Raw genomic sequence first — 22,236 nt, forward strand, 5'->3', positions numbered from 1 at the left:
ATGTGCGGCCGCACCGCCTGCTCGCTGGCCGCCGACAACCTGCGCCGGGCCTGCGCCTACCGCGACCGCCGGGGCCGGCAGCGGCAGCCCGAGTGGGTGCGGCAGGAGCGCTACCAGCCCTCCTACAACAAGGGCCCGCAGTCCAGCGGCCCCGTGCTGCTCTCCCGCCGCCACCTCCAGCAGGTATCCCCTCCCTGGGGCCGCGTCCCGGCGGGGGCGGGGGCTGGGCATCCTGCAGCTCACAGCGGAGCGGAGGGAAGGAGGCCGTGCCTCCCGGGGGTGAGGGACTCGCTCTGAACGGCCGTGGTTTGTTTCGTTTCGCTTTGCTGTACGTGGCAGGTATTGAATTTTCTAATTGCTGAAATGTCGCTTCTTGTTAATATTTACATGTTCAGAAGGAGGAGGGGAATCGTGTTTCCACCACAGTGTTTATGTGTTCTGCAAAAATTTGTATAAGTGCTTAACCTTAGTAGAGTTTTTTTGCAAGTGTCTGTAATTGCTCTGCTTTGAATTGGCTTTCCTGAGGCACCTTTTTTTTTTTTTTTTTTTTTTTTGATTTCATAACTCTGCGGATGTGTCCAGGTCACATTGTTAGTAGGAGAGAGTAGAGAGAAAAAGAAAATCTCAACTCCCGAGCAGGACAGTAGCTGCACACCTGTGGTGACTGTTGTCCTGCATAATTTAAGCCTTATCTGACCCCCCCCGGACAACCTGGGCAGCCTCTACGGCTGTTGATGCTGCTCGTTTGGTTTCACACACAAGGGGTGCCCGGCCAACTGCTGCTCTTTGGCGTTCGGCGGGGTGAAACGGGGTGTGCTCAGTCGGAACACCCCGGTCTGGACCGCTCTGCTCTCCCTCCCCAGCTGCGGGGGCAGCTGCACTTCGCAGCTGTTACTGGCACCGGTGAGCGGGTTAGTCTGGGAGCCTCGGTGGGACCTCTCAGGAGTGCCCTGGGCAATGCCATCAGCCTCATGCCCTCCTTTCCTGCTTTAGGGGTCCCACATGCCCCTGAGAGCAGGCAGTGAGCTGATGGAGCAGAAGCATATGGGGCAGGGAGTGTGGTACAGGTCACAGACAGACACTTGCTTAGTTGTCCATTGCTGTTCACGTTGTTGGGATGCTGGTGCTGTGCAGGGTGTCCCTTTTTGCCACTCCTACCCTGAGGGACCTCTGAAGGACTTCACAGAACTGCACACATACACGTCCCTGCATACACACAGCTATAGTAGGTGTGTTTGTGTGTGTCTGCTGCAGTCCTCTGGGAGCAAACAGCCCAGCACTGGCAGATGTGGGCAGAAAGTGAGAGCAGCCTGGGGGAGAATCGAAAGCCACAAACTGTTTCCATTGTCCAAAGGCAGGTAATATGCAAAGCACAAGCAGTGAAAGTGCACCAGGTCAGCAGAAATCACATTATTAAAATGAAAATGAGGTTTTTGCCCCTTTGGGATTTTCGGTGTCACCAGGGGAGGCTTTGAGGACTTTGACACCAGCCTGACGTGGCTGTTTACTCAAGAGCTCTGGAGTTCATGTCTCCAGCCATTTCCACTAAAAAGAAGCTGTGTTAATTCTTCCAGAGAGTTGGGTAAGTCCCACAGAGACAGTTCTTTATTCCTACAAAATATTCATGTGCTTTCTGCTGAAGATTGATTCTTACATGAAGGCTGTTAAGGATATGCAAAGGGTTATAATTAGTGGCTATTTCTGCATGGCTTGGAGGGGCAGTGAGCCCCAGCTTGTCTCTTGGCAGAGATGCTGGCCAGATCCCCACTTTTAGGGGGCAAAGCCACTTCCACAGGACTTGCCAAAACACCTCTCTGAAGCTGTGGGGATGCTCGTGGTCTCTGTGACATTGCTCTGACCTGAGGTGTTTCTCTGTTCAAAGGATGCTGACTCCTCGGAGCGGGTGCTCATGGACATGCGCTGGGGCCTGGTGCCCTCCTGGTTCAAGCAGGACAACCCCTCCAAACTGCAGTTCAACACCTCCAACTGCCGCAGCGATACCATGCTGAGCAAGTCCTCCTACAAGGTGAGCTGCTGCCACCTTTGCGTCCTGCCTCAAAAATCCTGTAGTCAGCAAAACCAGGGCAGAAACATCTGCTGGGCAAGCACTGGTCACCACTTGCCATTGCACAGGGATCAAGTCCCTGTACTGCAAAGCTAGGGGTTTCACTAAAACAAAGAACTGAAAAGGCACTTACTGGAAAAGCTCAGGATAGCACTGCTGGTGACATTTGTGCATCCCAGGAATTCAGGAAAGTCCTGGGAGGGAGTGAGAGGGCTGGGTGGTTGCAGGAGCCCTTCTGCCATTGCAGGCTGCCTGGGGCTGCTGCTCACTGCTCACTTGTGCTGTCTCTCCCCAGGGTGCTCTCCTCAAGGGCAAGCGCTGCGTGGTCCTGGCCGATGGCTTCTACGAGTGGCAGCAGCAGAGTGGGGGGAAGCAGCCCTATTTCATCTACTTCCCCCAGAGCAAGGATGCCACGGTATGGAGTCCCTTGCTGTGTCTGAGCACTTGCACCCAGCTCTGGCCCCTGCTCCCTGCAGCCGCCTGGGGAAAAGGCCGCTTCCCTCCTGCTCTGCCCATCCAGCAGGGCCGTGCTCTGTGCTGGCTCGGCACTCTGTCACCCCCTGTGGCTGGCGGTCCCCATCGCAGCGGTCTCCGGGCTGTGAAAGGTGGCACAGCGTCCCTGCCGTCACGGTCACTGCTCCCCACGTGCGGATATTTGCATGGGCGGGCAGTGTGGCTCACAGGGGACTGGGCTGGGAGTTTCACTACCTCTTTCATTGGGCTGAACCGGTGGCTGGGATATTCAGACGGGGAGGAGAGCACTGGCTTGCCTGTGGGAAGATGAGGGTCCTGGTGCCTCTCCTGGAGTCACCTCAGATCAGTAAAAAGACTCCTGGAGAGCCTCAGATTAGTTGTGATCATGACTCAGATCTGAATCACTGACCTGCCTCAGCACTGGCAGATCTGTGCTGCTTTGGCTTACCCCTGGTGACCAGGACAATGGGGCCTCTCTCCTGCAGGAGACAGACAAGGAGACAGAGGGAGATGAAGAATGGAAAGGATGGAGGTTGCTTACTATGGCTGGGATTTTCGACTGCTGGGAGCCACCAGGAGGAGGAGAAATGCTGTACACTTACACCATCATCACTGTGGATGCTTCCAAGGATGTGAGCTTCATCCATCACAGGCAAGTGAGAGCAGGCAAGGGGGTTGCAGGGTGGAGGGGGATAAAGTAGGAGACCTGCACCTCTAGACTCCAGTGTGGCAGCACACAGGCATGGACTGCAGCAGCCTCCTCTTGCTCTAGGGGAGAAGTGCTACATTACTGACTCATTTTGGGCCACCAGCTCATGCCCTTTCCATAAATCACCATCTCTGTGCTCTGTGGATGGCAGTTGGAATTGGATCACTTTCTGGAACTGGTTCTCCTGCCTGATCAGGGCCTGGCAGTCAACCCCTCTGCCTCTTCCAGCAAATCAGCTACCTGGATGAAGTGAATGCACACTCTGCCTTGCAGAAGAGCATTCTGCTGCTTCAGTTTTTCCTGTTTCCCCCTAGATGCCAGCTCCTTGCTGGCTCAAAAGTCTGGCTTTTGCCACCACACTGACATATTGCTGCTGAGCTTTGGCTCCAACTGTCTTATCCCTTAGGATGCCAGCCATCCTGGATGGGGATGAAGCCATCAGGAAATGGCTGGACTTTGCTGAAGTGCCGACCCAAGAAGCTGTTAAACTCATCCAGCCCACAGAGAACATTGTTTTCCACCCAGTGTCCACCTTTGTCAACAACATCCGCAACAACACGCCCGAGTGTGTTGCAGCCATAGAGCTGGGAGCCAAGAAGGTGGGTGCTGCTGGGGGCTTGGCAGAGGGGAGCTCAGCCACGAGGATGTCTCTGAGCTGGGTCAGAGCTGCCAGGCTGCAGGAGGAGTGACAGTAGGCAGTGTCTGCAGAGCATGCCCGTGCTTGATGCTGGAGTGCTGAGCCCTGGACAGATTCCCTTCCCTCTGCTTCCAAAAATAAAACTGGCAGCCCATGCCAGGATTTTGCTGCCAAATGAGGCAAATTCCATGTGAAATGGGTCTTGGAACAAGCCTGTTCACAGCAGTCTGGGGAACCTCCCACAGATGTGCTTGGTTGCAGGCAGGGCTATTGCTCCAGCCTCCACATCCTGCTCTGGACCAGCTCTTGCAGCTGGCTGCCTGCCCTGCTCCCTCTGTGCTTCTCACTGTCTTTTGTCTATGCAGGAGGTGAAAGCCACCCCAAGCAACAAAGGGATGCTGGGCTGGTTAAAAAAATCCCAAGAGAGCTCTCCCCAGAAGAAAGAAAACGATTTGCCCAAGTGGACAAGTCAGTTCATCCAGAGCCCTTCGCCCAAGAAAACCAGCGCAGATGTCCTGCAGCAGTGGCTGGGGAAGCAGGGACAGCCACCTGCAAAGAAGCACAAGGCTTAGGCACCAGCTGAGATGGCTGGCCATCTCTTTTACCCCTGATTTCCTAAGCAGAGTGAGAAATGGTATTTTTGGAAGGCTTTGCAGACTGGTGTTGAAATCGTCCAAACCTCTCAGGTGTTGTTCTGCTGCTCTAGGTTGTTATCTGTGTTCTTTGTGTTTTGTTAAAGGTTGATGTCTGTAAAGATTTTAGCTTTGTCTTGTGCTGATGGGAGTGAATATAACCTGTTGTGGCCTCCCTCCCTGCCAGTCATGCAGGGAGACAAGCTCTGAGAGCCCTGAGAAGCATCTCAGCCTGCTGGGGAGGCATTCTGGCTCCTGACAATGTTCATAGTTCATGTCTCTTTCTGTTTGGTTTTCTCTTCTCTTTTTTGGTGTTAAACTTTTACCTCTTTTCCACTTAATTCCACACTGATTCTGTACCAATTCCTTTCCAATGCTCTTGCCCTCAAAAGATGGCTGCAGTGCTGAGGAACGAGCAGTGAATATTATGAGGAAGCCCCAGGCTGGGAAGATCTGCACCAGCATTGCTATGTGCATTCATGGCTCCTGAACAGGGAGATGTTCAAGTGGCACAGGGAGGAACTGGACCTGGTTTAGGTTTCCCTGCTGTGGAACCAGTGTCTGTCACGTTGTTTGTACAATCATTTTGTTAATGGGATTTGAAGACTTAGAGAGGATTTCCTTGATCTGGGGAGGGATGCACTCTGCCTTATTTGAAAAGGCAGCCAGTCATTAAAGCCCAGATAACCTAAGTGCCATTACAGAACAGCATAGGGCCGTTGCTTTTGAGGTCAGGGATTTTGTAAACAGAGCCAGATGTTACAGACCAAAAGCCTTACACACACTGAAATCCTTGCTAGAAATCAGTGCTTCCTTTGTGTTGGAAACAATAAAATGGGCTTCACTGGCTGGCTGTGCCGTGCCCTTGTCCATGTGTGTGTCTGTGCCCTCTTGCCCACTGCAGCCCCAGCTCCTCTCCATCTGCTGAGGATCCAAGCGCCTTCCCACTGCTGAGCTCTCAGGATCTGAGCTCTGCAAGGCCAGGTTGGTGGATCTTGTCCATTTGCCAGTGGTAAATATTCCCTGAGGAGTGACTCTGGGACTCCTCTAGTCATCTGTCCCTGGGGAGCTGCAAGGGTGGCTGTAGCTGAGTCTGTCCCTGGGGAGGGACAGCAGAGCCAGGGCAGGAGCCACAGGGTGGACACCTGGGGAGACCCAAGTGCTCTTGGAATGAAATCTGCCCCTGAATCCCTCATGTGCTCCGGAGGCAGCTGAGCACTGGTTTCATGACTTAGGGGAAGCTGGGATTAGGATTTCTATCCAGAGAGCCTGTTGCTAGCTGGCTCCTCATCGCTGTCACCATGACTTGAGGCAAGAGAATCACTGTATTAGCAGCTCCTGCCAGAACAGACCTTCAGCTGCTGGCACTGTCACCTTGATGCCTGTCCTTGCAAGAGCCACAACGGGAGGTTCCTCTCCCTGCCTGCCCCTTGCTGTTCCAGCATGAGCTGCTCAGCTGCCCCAGCCTAGTCAGTGCTAACTGCAGATGAAGCTTTTCTAAAGGTCACCAGCTCATCTGGAATTCATTTCAGGTCTCCAATTGCTGTGGAGGGAGTGAAGATGCTGAGCACGAGTGGAGGGATGCTCAACTTACCCAGCTCTGGAGAACATAATCCTTCCCCTGGGGATGCAGGGGCGATGCAAAGGCACAGGGTACAGGTTATCTCCCTCCAGACTGTGAGCACCCACCAGCATGGCCAAAAAAACCCCTACACTGAGTGTTTAATGAGGATGTGTTATTGCTGAGCTATATCACCCTTAAACTGGAGTCTGGCTGCTCGCCCAAGGCTGTTTGAGGCAGTTCCACTAACCTGGTGCAGCAATGACCACAGTCAACCTGGCCTGTCCACAGAAACTGGTTAGGGAGAAACTTTCCCCTTTGATACCTGGGGAGACAAGGGCGGGTGGTACTCGCTGGGGGTTGCCCTTTCCCCATAGCATCGCCCTCGCCCGCAGACTTTGGTACCCTCCCAGGAGAGACATCCCGCTGACCAAGGAAGGGCCTGGGGGTTTGGCCAAGGCAAACGGGCACGGCTGCCGAGACATTCACGGGCGCTCGGGCCAACACCCGTCCCTCCATCCTGGGCCCCGAGGCCGCCAGAAGCAGCTGGAGGGTGCAGGAGCCCCGGCGGGCCTCGGGGCTGACCGAGCGCAGGCAGAGCCGCCTCGCCGCCCGCCCTGGGCGCCGGCCCGCGGCGGAGCCGGGGCGCCGGGAGCCCTATGCAAATCAGGGATCGGCACGATAGCCAATCAGCGCCGTGGCGGCAGCGGCGCTGGCCAATGGGAGGCGGCGTGCGGCGGGCGGGCAGCGATATCCGCGGCGCGGCGGTGGCGGGCCGGGCAGTGCGGCGGCGGGCGGCGCGTAGCGCGGAGCGGCGGGAGCGCTTGCGGTAAGGGCGGCGCGGCGCGGGCGGGGACGGCGCGGGCCCCGCGCGGTGTAACGGCGTTTGTCTCCCCGCAGGCGCCGGGACTCTCTGTGCGGGCGCTGCTCGAGAGGCGGGGGCGAGGGGCCGCTGCCTGCCGGCCATGTCGGGCCGGGGGAAGTCCGGCGGAAAGGCGCGGGCCAAGGCCAAGTCGCGCTCGTCGCGGGCCGGGCTGCAGTTCCCCGTGGGGCGGGTGCACCGGCTGCTGCGCAAGGGTAACTACGCGGAGAGGGTGGGCGCCGGGGCGCCGGTGTACCTGGCGGCCGTGCTGGAGTACCTGTCGGCTGAGATCCTGGAGCTGGCGGGCAACGCGGCCCGCGACAACAAGAAGACGCGCATCATCCCGCGGCACCTGCAGCTCGCCATCCGCAACGACGAGGAGCTCAACAAGCTGCTGGGCGGCGTGACCATCGCCCAGGGCGGCGTCCTGCCCAACATCCAGGCCGTGCTGCTGCCCAAGAAGACGCAGAGCTCCAAGAAGTGAGCGCTGCCCCCCGTCCCCCCGCCCCCAGCTCCCTTGTCACCACTGCCTCACCTCTCCTCCCGCCGGGGCTGCGGTTCCCCGTCCTGCCCCTCGGCGCTGGCCGGGTGGTGAGCCCTGGCAGCACCCACCAGCCCTTCACTGCCCCTCTGGCCTGGGCCGTGGCACGGTGCCGGGTGAGCATGGGTGAGGTCAGGCCCTGCTTGTGCCCCCACTCTGCCTCTCTTCCCCCTGGAAGAAGTGGTGTTGGAGGAGGCAGCTGGGTCGCAGTTGCTGGCAGCGGTGCCATCTGGAGCCGTGCGGTTGGGTCACGGTGCAGAGCTGCCGGTAGCTGCTGAGCATTGGTGTAGCTGGCCCAGGGATGGACGCGGGCACCCCCGGCTGCCTCTCCCCTCCGCCAGCCCCGGGACCGTGCAGGGCCCCCCCTGCTCGCCCCGGTGTGCGCTCGCTGCTGCCGTGCCCCCGCCTCCATCCTCAGCAATGCCGTCCTGGCCGCACTGCAGCTGCGAGGGCAGGGGGCTGGAAAACGTGAAGAGGAGAAAAAGTTTCTCCATTGGCAAGGAGTGGCTGTTAGTCTTAGTTTTGTTCATGGTAAAACTAGTGCATTGCCTACTGTAAAGAAGCTTTAGTCCTATTTATTTTAAGGTCTCTATTTTTGGGTACATCCCTGTAAAGCCACCTCCCCGCAGCTCCGTGGCTCGGTGGGTGTTCGGTGTTCCCACAGCCGTGGGTCCCGGTGCAGGGTGGGGTGGAGGCTGCGGTGACAAATCCCCTCGGAGAGCGTCGCAAGGTCAGGCGCCCGCCGGGAGCGGGAGCTGCCATCTTCTGCCATGGCTCCCCTCCTCTCCCAGCTGCACAAGCCCTTCGTCTCGCTGAGAGCTGCCCTGTACCCTGGTTGCACTTCTGGAAATTACATACTCTGTCTCTTTTTTTTGTTGTTGTTTGTTTGTTCAGCACTATTTCTGGCTCTGAGAAATAAAAGTGATGATGATATCTGTTAACTGTAACCCTTTATGGATTAATATTTCTTCTGAAAAGCACTAGAGTTTGTATTAAAGCCCACTCCTGGCTAGTGCCGTGTTTATTTCCTGGCTGTGTGGCTAATGTTGAGCATGGGGGCAGGATAGCTGTCCCGTGACCCCGTGAATAGGTGATGCAGAGACAGCTTTCCTGCTTCTGTGAGGCTGATATTCATGTGCATGCAGCAGTGTCGAGGCAGTCCCACCTAGACCTTCATCACACGATTTTTAAGTAAAAAAAAAAAAAAAAAAGAGTATCTTCTATTTATGTGCTGTAAGTAGCATGTGTTCAACCTATTGAATCATCTGTTAATCTTGTGGATGAAGTATCTTACCCTGGATCTGAGTTTAATGTTACCTAGAGTAGAACCTGGATGCTTGTCAGCTGGTTAATGCAGGGGTTTTCCATTGGGGTGTGTGCATTGGTGTGGTGCTGGTGGGGATCTGGAGGTGTCCTATGTCCCACTGGGCTGGGGACAGCAGGGCACAGACCCCCTGGGAGCTCTCTGCCTCCTGCAGGCTGTTGCCATCAGCCAGGTGGGGATGAGCAGGTTCCTTCCTGCTGCCCCGTATCCTAGTGTCTGTATCCTAGTGTCTTGTTCTCTCCCTCTTGTTTTCTCCAGGACCAGCATTCTGTCAACCTGAGAGTGCTTTGTATTTCTTAGAAAAATGCAGAACTTGTGATTCTGAAAAGAATGGCGCAAACCTGATATCTGATTAAACTGGTTCCCTGTTGAATGCTTTTACATGTGCTGTGTCTTGTCACCTCACCAAACCCATGGGATCTGGCAGGCTCTGGTGTCTGGGCTCTGTGCTCTGCAAGGGGAAGGACTGGTAAAACACCAGACAGGACCACTGCCAGACTGTGGGTTTGCCCTTCACACAGACAGGGAGCCTTTTGCTGCCCTGAGAGAAGATAATGCTGCTGTGTGGTTCCTTTCCCTGCTGTGGGGATGCCACACTGCCTGCTTGCTCTGTCACAAGTGCCAGGAAGCTTCAGCTGCTCCTGCCTGGGTGCAGGGGAGGAGGAGGAGTGAGGCTGGACCCAGGACCCTCCCCAGAGCTGAGGTGCTCCAGGAGCCTTTGGGTGACCTTGCAGAGAGAGAAAATTCCCTTCAGAGATCTGGAGGGAAGGAAGGAGCCTGGAGCTGCAAGGCTGTTTGCTACCCTCACACCCTCCCCGTTGTTGGACATTCCCAGGTGGCTGTTCTGGAGATGCTCTGCACCAGTGCTGCGCCCTGTTTGGGTGTTAGGGAGGAGTAAGGGTTGTGGGAAGCTTGGATGGCTCCCAGTGGTGTTGGGTTGGTCTGTGCAGGGCTGTGGGAGGTGTGGGTGCTGGGCAGGTCCCTGCAGGGCAGTGTCACCAGCTGCCCTGCCAGCACGGGCGCTGCTGCCCAGCGCTTGCAGCCTCCCTGGGTGCTGGTGGCACACAGTGCCCTCCACACTGAGCTCCAGCCGGGTTCTCAGCTGCCTCTGCTGGCATGTGACAGCCCAGCTGGGGAAGCTGGGATGGTGCAAGGCAGACCGAAGGAAATCCTGTCTGTCACAGCAAGCATTGCTGAAGTGCTTGGCCTTTATCACCTCGTAAACTTCACAGCTGAACTCTGTTGTGACCAACAGATTTGGAAGTCTTGGTCTTTAAAGCTGGAATAAATGTGGTCAAGCCTGCAGCTTCAGGGACAGGTCCTGTCCTTTCTGGAGGGCTGACACTGGTCCTGGCTCTTCTGAATGCTTCATAGCACCAGAGCTCATGTGAAGGAGCAGAGCCTTCCCCAGAGGTCAGGTGAGCCTGGAAGGGTCTCTTGGTCTGTGCTTCCCTTAAGGAGAGGGCTGGGAGCCTGCAGGATTGTTCCCTTGGGTACCTGAAGCTGGGATGAGCACAGACTGGGAGCTGAAAGCTGCCGGCTGTGGGAGGCTGCTGTGCATCACCACGTGCAGCACAGTCTCTGCCAGCTGTGTCCCTCAGCTCTGGCATTGGATGAGATGAGTCACTGCCTCTTCAAAGTCCCCAGGGCTTGGGTTTCTCTCCAGAGCCCGCTCCTCACGGCTGGCAGCACCCAGGGAGCTCGCTCAGGGATGCCCCAGCATCATGGCTCTGGCAGGGCCAGCCTGTGAGGTAAGGCAGCTCCAGCTGGACTGGCACAGTGTCACCCTGCTGCCTTCCCTGTGCTGGGCAGATGGAGGGTCACTGCCTTGTTTCTGCCTTTATCTGCCCACAGGAACGTGCCTGCTGTTCTGCCTGGAGAGATGGTTACAGTTTGCCATGCTGCTGAGAGCCAAGGAGAGCTGAGCCCTGAGATGGGCTTGGGTTTAGCCTCTCTTCCTGGGGAGCAGGGTGGCCCCTGTGTCCCAGCCCCTGGTGAGGGCATCCCCTCTGATCCTCCCAAAGCTGCAGCTGCTGGCTCAGGACACAGAGCAGGGCAGTGCCAGAGTGCAGCAGATCTGTCCCAGGCTTGGGGTGGGCCAGCAGGATGGGGCCTGCTGCTCCTGAATACAGCCCTGGAGGGAGGCTGCAGCCTCTGCCACACCAGGGCTGGTCTCTTCCAGGAGCATGGCTGCCTTCTCTTCTGGATTAGCAAAAAGACAGTTCTTCAGGGAGTAAAACTTGCTTCCCTTCTCCCTGCTTGTTCTGCAGGGAACAAAGGGATAACGCAGGCCTGACTGGGGCCCTGAGGAAGGGGCTGTGCCTTCCCCAGGGGTGCTGAAAGGACTGGTGTGACAGTCCCTAGGTCCCACTGGCTGCCGTCCCTGTCACCTGCTCCCCTGTCATCAGCTCAGGGGGATGCTGAATGGGCCTGATCCATGCTGTGTTCCCTAGCACAGGGCTGGAGCATCCCTCGGGCAGTGCTGCTGCTGAAACTCTCCCTGGCTGTGTCAGCAGCGGGGCAGGGCCGTGCTGTGGGGTGGGAGCTGCGGCGATGGCAGCGCTGCCAGGGCTCACCGAGCCGGCCTGGCGGTCCCTGCACCCCTCCGTGCCCCGCTCTCCGCCCCGTGCTCGGGGCTGGGCTGCCCCTGCGTGTCCCCCCTCTGCGGCAGCCCCGGGGCACGGAGGGCGATGAGCCCGCTCGTCCCTCGGTGCCTCCCGCAGCCGGCAGGACAAGATGGCCCAGATCCCGCCGGGATTTACGCAACCGCGCCGGGCCGCTATAAATAGACAGCGCCGGGGGGGCTCCGGCTGTGCCCGGCTGCCGCTCCTGCTGCGGGACCGGGGACGCTCCCGCCCGGAGAGGGGCCAGGGCCGTGCCCCAGGAGCTGCCCTGTCCAGCCGGGTGCTGCGGGGGATCGGTACCGGCTGCGGGGGTGTGTGTGCTGCCCGTGTCCGCCGAGGCTGCGCCCGCCCCGCTGCTCCGGGAGCGCAGCTGCGCAACCATCGCGCTCCTGCCCTGCCTCCGTGGCGGGGACCCTCCTTCCTCTGCTCCTGTCCCCCACTCGGAGCGGGCTGCGGGCTCTGCGCATCGGCACCCGCACGGACCCCGAACAGCAGGAAAGCCCCCCTGGGACCAGCCCCCTTCCTGCCCGGTCCCTGACGCCTGCAGGCAGGGAGCACACGGGAGAGTAGTTTTGTACCAATTTATTTGAAACGACGATAAATGAAAAGAAAAAAAAAAAGAAAAAAAAGAAACCAAAAAACGACCCCACTAACCCAAACCCTCCCCACCCTCCCACCCCAGACCCATACAAAAACATTAAAGGCCATTGCAGGTGCGGCCGGCGGCCGCCAGGGGGCGCCGCTCCCGCGCCGGGCCGTTGCCATGGCGGCGGGGCCGCTCGCGGGCCGCCAGGGGGCGCCCCGGCCCTTTGGTGCGGGCGGCGGGGGGGGCGGGGCCAGGCGGGGCGCGCGCGGGCGGCGGGAGCGGGACCGGCCCACGTGGCGCGGGGGGGCCCCGTGCAAAATGGCTGCTATGGAAACCGGGCGGGAAAAATCCCCGAGAACCGGGGGGACGGGGAGGGGGCCGGGAACCGTCTACAGGCGGGGAGGGGCACGGCCGAAAACAAAAGGGCGCGATCGGGGAAAAGCCGCGGAATGGGATGGGGGGAAAAGGGATGGACAAAATAAGGCGGCAGAGAAGGGGAAGGGGGGGGCGCTGGGGCGGCCGCAGCCCCGCTCACCGCGCACGGCGGTGGCTGCGGAGGCGAGTCAGCAACACAAAGACAAAGCGGGTCCCCTGGGGTCTGTCCTCAGAGCAGTCTGTGCCGCGGGGCTCTCAGCCCGGAGGGCGGCGGGAGGCTCCCTGCGCCTCGGTCTCATGCCTTCCGGCTCTTGAGCGCCTTGGGCTTTGCCGACTTCTTCACCTTCTTGCCCCCGGGGGACGCGGCTCCCTTCTTGGTGGCCTTCTTGGCTTTGCCCTTGTCTTTCTTCGCCGCCGCGCTGCTGGCTCCCTTCTTGTGCGATTTCTTCTCGGGCTTCTTGCTCTTGGCCGCCGGCTTCTCCGCCCTCCGGGTCGAGGAGACCGTCGCCTTCTTGAGGGACTTGTGGGCGCTGTTGCCCGCGCCCCCCTCCCCGCCGCCTTCCAGCTTCTTCCTGTTGAGCTTGAAGGAGCCGTTGGCGCCGGTGCCCTTGACCTGGAGCAGCGTGTCGTTCTGTACCAGTGCCTTGATTGAGTACTTCAGGTAAGTCCTGCCGTTCTGCTGGTCGAACCAAGCCACTTTCTTGGCCTCGTTATAGATCTTGGCCAGCGAGGAGCCATTGCGCTCGCCCAGCTTGCGGATCGTCTCCACCACTAGCTGGCTGTATTTGCCCGGCTGGTTCTTCTTCTTGTTGTTCTTCCTTTTCTTCGATGGCGACAACGAGGCGCCGCCGCCTCCTTTCGCCTTCTTAGCAGCCGCTTTCTTCTCTGGAGAGAGCGGCGCCTCCTCTGCCTCAGCCATGGGCAGATCGGTTTCTTCTAGGTCTACCGACATGGTGCGGGGAGTGGCGGGCCGCGGGCCGGCGCGGGGGCGGGCGGGGGCAGCGGCGGCGTGGCGGGGCCCGGCGAGCGCAGCGCGCTGTCTCGGCTCCACTCGGTGCGCGTTCTGCCGGGGCGGGCGCCGCCGCTGCCTCTTATATGGGCGCGGGGCGGACCACGCTGAGAACAACAACAGCCTGGTCCGCCGCCAGCCCCGTTTGTGCTTCTTGGGGCTCGCTCGCGGGGCCCCCGCGCCGCCGCCCGGCCCCCCCGCGCCGCCGCGCCCCGCGCCCCCCCGGCCCGCGCCCGCCGCCGCCCCCGCCGCCCCCGCCGAGCGCCGCCCGAGCACCCCCGCCCAGATTCTGGGGGCGCGGCCGGCGCGGCGGCGGCAGCGAGGAGGGGGGCGCCCAGTACGGCGACGACTGGGGCCTCACCTCGGCTCCCCCGCCCACCGCCGGCGCCGTCACCCGCCGCCCAAGAGGGGCCTCCGCGGGCGGGGGGAGGCGGCGGGGCCCGGGGGGCGGTGGCGGCGGCGCTGGCCCTGGGTTCTCCGGAGGGAACTAACACAGGCGACGCCCTCCCGCGGCCTCCGGCAGCAGCGCCGAGATGCCCCGCCGTGGCCGGGGTCCCCGCCCCTGCGACTGGGGCCATCCCCCCACCGACCCTCACCCCCTGGTCAACGCGGGGAGGCCCCCGGGGGAGCCCTGCGTGCCCGGTGTGACCCCCCCACTCCCGGAGGAGGATGCGAAAAGCGCGGCGGGGCCGGGGTAGGGCTGGGGATGGGCCGGGAAGGCTCCCGGCCGGGCTCGGGGCCGTGTGTGCGGGGGGAGTGTGTGAATCGTGTCCGCCGCTGCAGCCTCTGCCTGCCGTGGTTCCGGGGCGGGCGGGGGGCTCCAGCCCCGCTGCAGGCGCAGCTTCCATGGGCGGGGGGGAAGGGGGCAGCGGCGATGCTCGGAACACCGCCCCCCCATCATTCTCCATAATTAACCCCATCTCCCCAAACCCCACCGGGGAAACGCGGCTGAGGGGGAAGGGAGTGCACGACGCCTCCCAGGCCGAGCCCCGGCGCTCCCCCCGCTCCGGGGAGTGGGATCCGTGTGCCCCCGCCGCGGGTGGGCCGGGACACGGGGCACAGGGCACAGGCACGGGGGCGTGCCCGGCTGTGCACACACCCCTGCACACGCACACACACACACACACACACGGGCACACCCGCACACGCTGTCGCACCCGCCCCCTGCCCACGCACGCCGAGCCCACACAGCCCCGCCGCCCTCCCTTCCTCCTCCTCCCCTCTCCCCATCCCCGGCTCTCTCCGCCATTTCCCTCGCCCGCAGCCCCCGCCGCCGGCGGGACGAGTCCCCGCGGTCCCGGGGCTCCGGGAGCAGCAGGATCTGCCCAGCCGGGTCTGCGAGCCCATCCCGAAGCGCAGCGGGTGTCCTGTCCCCACCCCGAGCACAGAGCCCCCGAACAGCGGGGCTGTGCCCCCCAGCAGCCGTGCCAGGCGCCCTGCGATGAGTTCTGCCCGCCGCCGGGGCTCGGGCACGGAGAGGGCACAGACAGCCCCGGCATCCCCCACCGGGACACCCCCGGAGCAGCGGGAGCATCGAGCAGCATCCCAGCACAGCGCTGCCTCCGCCTGCACGGCTGTCACCGGGGGGTGAATGATGTGTGCGTGTGTGCAACATGCAAACACACACCTGCACTCGTGTGAATGTAACCCTGTGGCCGGGTGGGAGCTTACAGCTAAGCCGGCTGTGGAGTGTGGTTGGTGCGTCTGTTGTGTCTGTTAGAGATGTGTGATATCTAATAGCTGTTGTTTAATGTGATAGCTAGAGTAAATTTAAAATAAATGTAGTGCATGCATACACATAAAGACATAGCTATATTTTTAAAAAATTGACATAAACGTATGAAAATTTAAGAACAATACACGTGTGTAGGTGGGTGGGTGTGCGAGCAGGGCTGGGCAGTGAGTGCACTATCTCAGCCCTGGGAGCAGCACAGAGACCCAGCGCCAACCCCCAGCACAGAGAGCCAACGCTGTCAGTCAGGGCTGCTCTCCCTCCTCTCCAAGGACAGGGCAGGGAATGGAACACACACGTGGAAATATGTGTGTGTGAATAGAACGGGTGGGGGAGGCTGCTTGTGTGTGTGAGAGAGAGAGAAACCCAGAGGATGGGAGAAAACAGCCTCAACACACACACAGACACACACACAGACACACACAGAGACACAGACAGACACACAGATACAGAGACACACAGAGACACACACAGAGACACACACAGACACAACACACAACACACAGACACAGAGACACACACAGAGACACACAGAGACACACACAGAGACACACACAGAGACACACAGAGACACACACAGACACACACACAGACACACACAGAGACACGGACACACACACAGATACAGAGACACACAGAGAGACACAGAGACACACAGAGACACACACAGAGACACACAGAGACACACACACACAACACACACAGACAGACAGACACACACACACACACACAAACACACAACACACACAGAGACACACACAGATATTCTGTCCCCACATGAACACACACACTTACATGGACACAGCCAGACTTGCTGACACACACAGCTCTCACATACATGCATACACACACAGATATCTACAGAGGCAGTGTGAGAGGCTCACAGGCAGCTCTCTCTGGCTATATATACCCACACATTGGCGTTTATAGAAACAGGGGATGAGAGCGAGCGTGCTGTTCAAACATTCTCACTGTGCACACACAGACATACATACAAAATGTGTGCAATATGGACTGATCTGGGGACAAGCTCCCACACTCCTTTCTCCTCCCCCTCTGTGTGCACACAAATACATGCACAGTATTTCTCTCACTGTATACATCCATATAGGTATGCATAGAGACACAGAGAGAGAGCTGATCACACACATTATTCTCTATTGCTGTCTATATAAATACATGTGCATATATACCTGAGGAAAAGAGCAAGACCTGTTGTCTCACACACACACATTTTCTATCACTCTCTCTCTCCCTGCCCTATATAATTGTATAATCTCTGTATACTTCTTTCTCAGTATGTGATACATTATAAAGAGAGAGAGCAAGCTCTTCTCACTCAGTACTGACTCTGTATAGTGTACGTGTGTACAGAGAGTGTTCTCTAATAATTATCTATATATTAATTTATACTATATAATTAGAGAGAGCATTGCTTATACATATTGTTCTCTGTTCATATATATGCATATATACCTCTATACTGAGTTGTTTTCACACATGACAGTCCTTTCTGTTCCTGTATAGATATGTATAATGCATATATATATATATACACACACCCCCTTATAGACACAGCTGTTAACACATAATTCTAAGAGAACATAGAGAGGTAGGGGAGAGCTGTTCACACACATAATTTGCTCACTACATGGGTATACATATACTATTTAGGGAGAAAGCTGTAACATATATATATATGTACATAAAGCTGTAAGAAAGCTGTAACATATATATATGTTACATATACATTATATATGTTTTATATATATGTATATGTGTATATATATATGTACTTCTATATGGAGACAGAGCCTGTTTTCTCACAGAATTCTCTACATATTTGTACATACATTATACATTATACATTTTACATTATACATGTAGACTTTGGGTGCCAGCACACACACAACTCTCTCTTGTTATATATAAATAAATGCACACACAGACAAAGATCTTCACTCAGCAATGGTCCATGTGAAGAGTTCACACTTACAATAGTCTCTGTTCACACATATCCTCTCTCTTGCCATATCTGTAGATTTAGACATATATAAATAACAAAATGAGTGAGCAATCCGTACACACAAACACAGTTTCCACGACTCTCTCTCTCTCTGCCCCCCCTCCATATAAACTCCCTGGGATACATCAATATATGCATATCTATGTACATATGTTGATATATTCTCTCTCCATATGTGCACGCATGAGCAGAGCTAGTGAGAGCCATTCTCACACACAGTTCTCTCTTGCCTTATATATGAGTATATAGATGCATAAATACATATTATACAGATTTCATCCACAGTTCCCACTCTGTACTGTACTTAAAGGGCTGTTAACACTCACAGTTCTCTTCCTCTCTTCCTGCACACAGATATACATATTTATATACCTGTATCTATAGAGAGACAGCTGTTCTTCCATACAATTACACAACTTTCTTGCTTCACACACATGCACACACTCCATATATATACATATATATATATATACATATATACTTAGATACTAGGGGGATGATCCAGCAGTATGGTATTTATAAAGTATATTTCTATATTATATAGGCTATATATTTATAGATGTGCATATATACATGCACTGAGCTGTTCAGAGAACTGTTTTCACACACAGCACTTTCTGATGTATATTCTCTCTGTATGCATATGTTCTCACCCATGAAGTTATCTTTTTTTTTTGTAACAGACCTATATACATACATATATTTGTGTATATATATTAATTCACACAGATAATTCTCTTTATATATGCATATATATATATATAACTGGAGAAAGCACTGTGCACACTCATGTATATTTATAGAGCAAGAACCTGTGAGCTGTTCACAAATGTGCATAATTCTCTCACTCCATGTGCCTACATAGATCTGTGCTTAGAAAGGGATGAGAGCTTTTTGCATGCAAGTTCACCTGAAATATATTTATTTGTTTATACACACACACATAGGTATATATGCATTTACAGGGAGAGAGATGTTCTCACACAAACATTTTTCCCTTTCTATACACACACATAAATTTGCATATATACTATATATGGAGGGCAGAGAGAGTGACCTGTTCATTCACCTCTCTCCTGCATGGATATGGATATGGATATGGATATGGATATGGATATGGATATGGATATGGATATGGATATGGATATGGATATGGATATGGATATGGACATGGATATGGATATGGATATTCACCAAGATTGTTCATACTAAGACACAATCTGTTTTGCTATATATCCACATATATATCAATACATAATTCTGTATATTATTACATATATATATATATATATATATATATATATAAATAAAATTAGATATATATATATAGAGATATTCACACCCACACACTGTATCCTTAAAAATACACAATGCCCTTTTCTCTCCCTGCATGCACATACACATATATGTGAAATTGTTAATATACATACAATGAAATTGTGAGCTGCTCAGTCTTTCTCTTGCTGCACACACACACCTATGTGTATGTGTACAAATATGAAGCACACATGCACTACCCACACACACAGAGCATTCTCCATGTCTCCAGCCACACACACTTTATTTAAACATTTACTTCTATATGTAACTCATTCTTATCTATGTAACTGATTGTGTGTGTGTCTGTTTTCTAATGTTCTTCCCATTTTTTTCCCCCAAGAAGGAGAGAAAGACCTACACAGAGCATGGTAAAAAATACCCCCATCACATCCCTCCCCCTGTAAAAATGCATGTGGGGTATCTGTGTGTGTGTGAAGCTGTGGTGTCTCCCACCTCCCTTCTGCCCCCATATGTAATATCTGGGATGCATAAGCAGTGTGTGTGTGCATGTATTGATCTGGGTATACATTCTCTGCCTGCATGCATGTGTATATATGGAGCAAGCACAAGGGAGCCAGTCATTCCCCCTCCCAACTCACACACAAATGTTCCCATATCCATCTCTACATCCAATTTAATTAGATGTTTATTTACATGTCTGTATTTCCTTTCATTTTCTTTCTCTGTCTCCCTCCCCCTCCTCTCTTTCTCAAAGAAATATAAAAATAGCTAAACTACACATACAGAGCTGCATGTAAATGACCCTTTTATATAAAGACCAGACAGTAATAAAGAAATAATATGCAAGTATATAAAAATATTTATATATATATACAAAATAGACACAGAGAAGTGTATAAATAGTAAGAAAAATCTCTGTGTGTAGACAAAGAGAAAAAACCCACACCCATAAAAATACAAGCATAAAATAATTTAAAATGTGTCTGAATGTGTGTGATCATCTCTGTCTCTCCATGTGTGGGGGGCAGTAACTAACACAAAGACATACATACCTTTGTATATGTGCATATCCATGTAATTAATATTGAAATTTTCTTATATAAATATATAAATAAAGTATATGTGGGTGTAGCCATATCTATGTGTGAGACAATTTTTTGTCCTTTTCTGAGTATCTATATGTATATGAAGGAAAAGATGTTTTATTTTACATGTGTTTACATGGGTAAGGCTGCAACCACACGTGTCTCAAATAGAAACCTGTAATGACTCATGCTGTCTCTGAGCCTTGGGAGATTTGCCTGTGTAATTCACACTCACACAACTCTGTGCCTGTGCTTCTTTGTGCTCTCCTGCTTCTCCTGTGGTTTTGCTCTCCAAAAGATGTGTCCTGGTAAATAAATACATACACACTGTGAAAAATGCGTATTTTATGATTGGCTCTTTGCAAATATTAAAATGAATATTATATGTGTTGTGTTAGAAAGTAATGCTGTATAAATTCTCTTAAGTAGTGTGTTAGATATAGTTTTAGGTTATAAAAAACGTTCAAATTGAAACTATGCTATGTAGGATACTTTTTTTAAAAGAAAAGACTTGCAGCGAGATAGCAGCCACAGGACACCTGAATCTTTCAGAGAACAAGAATTTATTGCCCTCCTATCAGAAGAAATGAACTTCTTCCCACCTCGAAGGCACTGTTAGGATTCAAAGGAAGAAGTTGACAGTGACCAGAAAGAATCCTGTGTTTGAATGGAATTTATGCATCATGGATGAGGTGTATGAATATGCAACAGGTTATTGTTTTTAAGGGTTAATCCTCTGTTAACATGTGTCCTTTTTTGGGCTCGTGCTGCCCAGAAAAGGTACCTGGACGTCTGTAACTCTTTGTCTCTATTGTCTCGTATTGTCCTAATTCAATTTGTCCAAATTATTATTACTCTAATTGTATTACTATTTTTATAACCATTTTATTACTAATAAACTTATAAAATTTTAAAAACAAGCGATTGGAGTTTTTCACACACACATTCCTGGCAGTGTAACTGTTTGGATGTGCAAACAGCTAAAGCCCTTTGGTGTCCCTGCAGAACCCCGAGCCCGCGTGTGTGTTGGTGTCACACATTTCCTTTGGTGCGCCTGTAGAATCCCGAGCCCGTGTGTGTGTGTTTGTGTCACACATTTCCTTTGGTGTCCCGGCAGAACCCCTGTGTGTGTTGGTGTCACACATTTCCTTTGGTGTCTCTGCAGAACCCCGAGCCCGTGTGTGTGTTTGTGTCACACATTTCCTTTGGTGTCCCTGCAGAACCCTGAGCCCGTGTGTGTGTGTCACACATTTTCTTTGGTGTCCCTGCAGAACCCCGAGCCCGTGTGTGTGTTGGTGTCACACATTTCCTTTGGTGTCCCTGCAGAACCCCGAGCCCGAGTGTGTGTTTGTGTCACACATTTCCCTGCGGGCCCCGGGTCCCTGTGCACACCTGGGGCTGGGGCGGTGCCGCCGTTTGGGGCTGCAGCTGTGCAGGGCCGGGGCTGGCACCGAGCCCGCTGTGGTGGATGAGCGGCAGGCCCTGGGCTGGCAGGAGGCTCCTGCTGGGGCTCCGGGCAGCTCCAGCCCCGTGCCCGCCCCGGGCTCCGCAGCTCCAGCCCTTTGGCACGGCTCCCCCCCGCAGCCCCTCAGCACAGATGTGTTTGTGTGATTCCCCAGCTTTGATGTGTGCACATCACACAGGAGCCGTTCCAGCCCTGCGGGAGCAGCAGCTGCACCTGCCTGCTCTGCCCAGCCGCCCTGCCGCCGCCTCCTCAGCTGCACCCACTTCTGTCCTGAGCTGGCTGAGGCTTTTCCCTCCTCTCGTCCAGCCAGGCTCCTCCTATGGGTCTCTTCCTCCTGCCCTGTCAGGACTTGGGCAAAGAGGAAAACCATGCCTGAGCTCAGCTGCCTCCATGCACCAGGGCAGGGTTTCCTCTGGGATGCACCCAGCACCGAGTCACCCTTGCACCCACTGTCAGGGGGGGTTTTTACCTGCATTTTTACACTGTCACTGCAGCAGCAACAGAGGCCATCACAAAAGTAAAAGCCATGACACTCCAATGGTGCAGGGAGTGGCTTTAAGTGTGTGTTGCCTGCAGCAATAGTCAGTCCAGCTGGCTTCTCCAGACCACAGTGATGACAGCGATTCATGCAGAACACCAGTCCCCATCTGTGACACCACCAGCCCTGAGTGTAACAGCAGGACAGCAGTTCCCATGCTGCTTGCCTTCTGTACTGGTTTTTGTACACTTGTGTGTATTCCCACCTGTAAAAACATTGATATGTAGGTGGCAAATGGAATCCTCCCCTCCCCTTAAGCATTCATAACATCCTGTGGCAAGAAGCCCCACAGCTGTCCCACCCCATCTGGAACACTCTGCCTTGGGTTATTGCCAGTTTATCTGACTGGAACGACATTAAACACAAGGTCACTTGAGGGCTCAGCCACAGCCCTGGCTGCCTCAGCCCCACCACCCAAACCAGGCAGAGGGCTGCAAAGTTCAAAGCATCTCCTTTCCCCAAGAACTTCAGGGTTATTGTTCCTCCCTCCCCCAACTTGGCTTTCTCCACATTCCACCTGTGTCCACAGAAAACAAGTGCAGAGCAACACTTTAAATGAAGATGAGTAGAAGGGCCAAGTCTTTCAAAAAGCACACAGACAGAAAGGTGGTCCCAGCAGGACACATTGCTAGTGCAGTTATTTGAGATTGATATGGACAGCAAAAGCCCAGTCAAGTGAGAGAAGTATGATAGGACAGCACTATAAAATA

At 54.6% G+C, this 22,236-nt stretch overlaps 3 protein-coding genes across 3 annotated transcripts; 2 read left to right on the forward strand and 1 right to left on the reverse strand.

The window, feature by feature from the left end:
* Nucleotides 1–5,366, forward strand: HMCES (5-hydroxymethylcytosine binding, ES cell specific). The gene is made up of 6 exons (XM_063164758.1): nt 1–183; nt 1,883–2,026; nt 2,361–2,480; nt 3,025–3,191; nt 3,655–3,847; nt 4,251–5,366. Exons 1-6 carry the CDS (start codon nt 1–3, stop codon nt 4,455–4,457), a joined length of 1,014 nt encoding a protein of 337 aa, XP_063020828.1. The 3' UTR covers nt 4,458–5,366.
* Nucleotides 5,367–6,869: 1,503 nt separating this feature from the next.
* Nucleotides 6,870–9,186, forward strand: LOC134422554 (histone H2A type 2-B). The gene is made up of 2 exons (XM_063164761.1): nt 6,870–6,907; nt 6,979–9,186. The coding sequence occupies exon 2, from the start codon at nt 7,044–7,046 to the stop codon at nt 7,422–7,424; it is 381 nt and encodes a 126-aa protein (XP_063020831.1). The 5' UTR covers nt 6,870–6,907; nt 6,979–7,043; the 3' UTR covers nt 7,425–9,186.
* A 3,079-nt stretch (nt 9,187–12,265) lies between these two features.
* Nucleotides 12,266–13,398, reverse strand: LOC134422553 (histone H1.10). Its single transcript, XM_063164760.1, has one exon. It carries the CDS (start codon nt 13,340–13,342, stop codon nt 12,686–12,688), a length of 657 nt encoding a protein of 218 aa, XP_063020830.1. The 5' UTR covers nt 13,343–13,398; the 3' UTR covers nt 12,266–12,685.
* Nucleotides 13,399–22,236: the final 8,838 nt, after the last annotated feature.

Source organism: Melospiza melodia, chromosome 10, assembly GCF_035770615.1.
Source record: "Melospiza melodia melodia isolate bMelMel2 chromosome 10, bMelMel2.pri, whole genome shotgun sequence".
NCBI lineage: Eukaryota > Metazoa > Chordata > Aves > Passeriformes > Passerellidae > Melospiza > Melospiza melodia.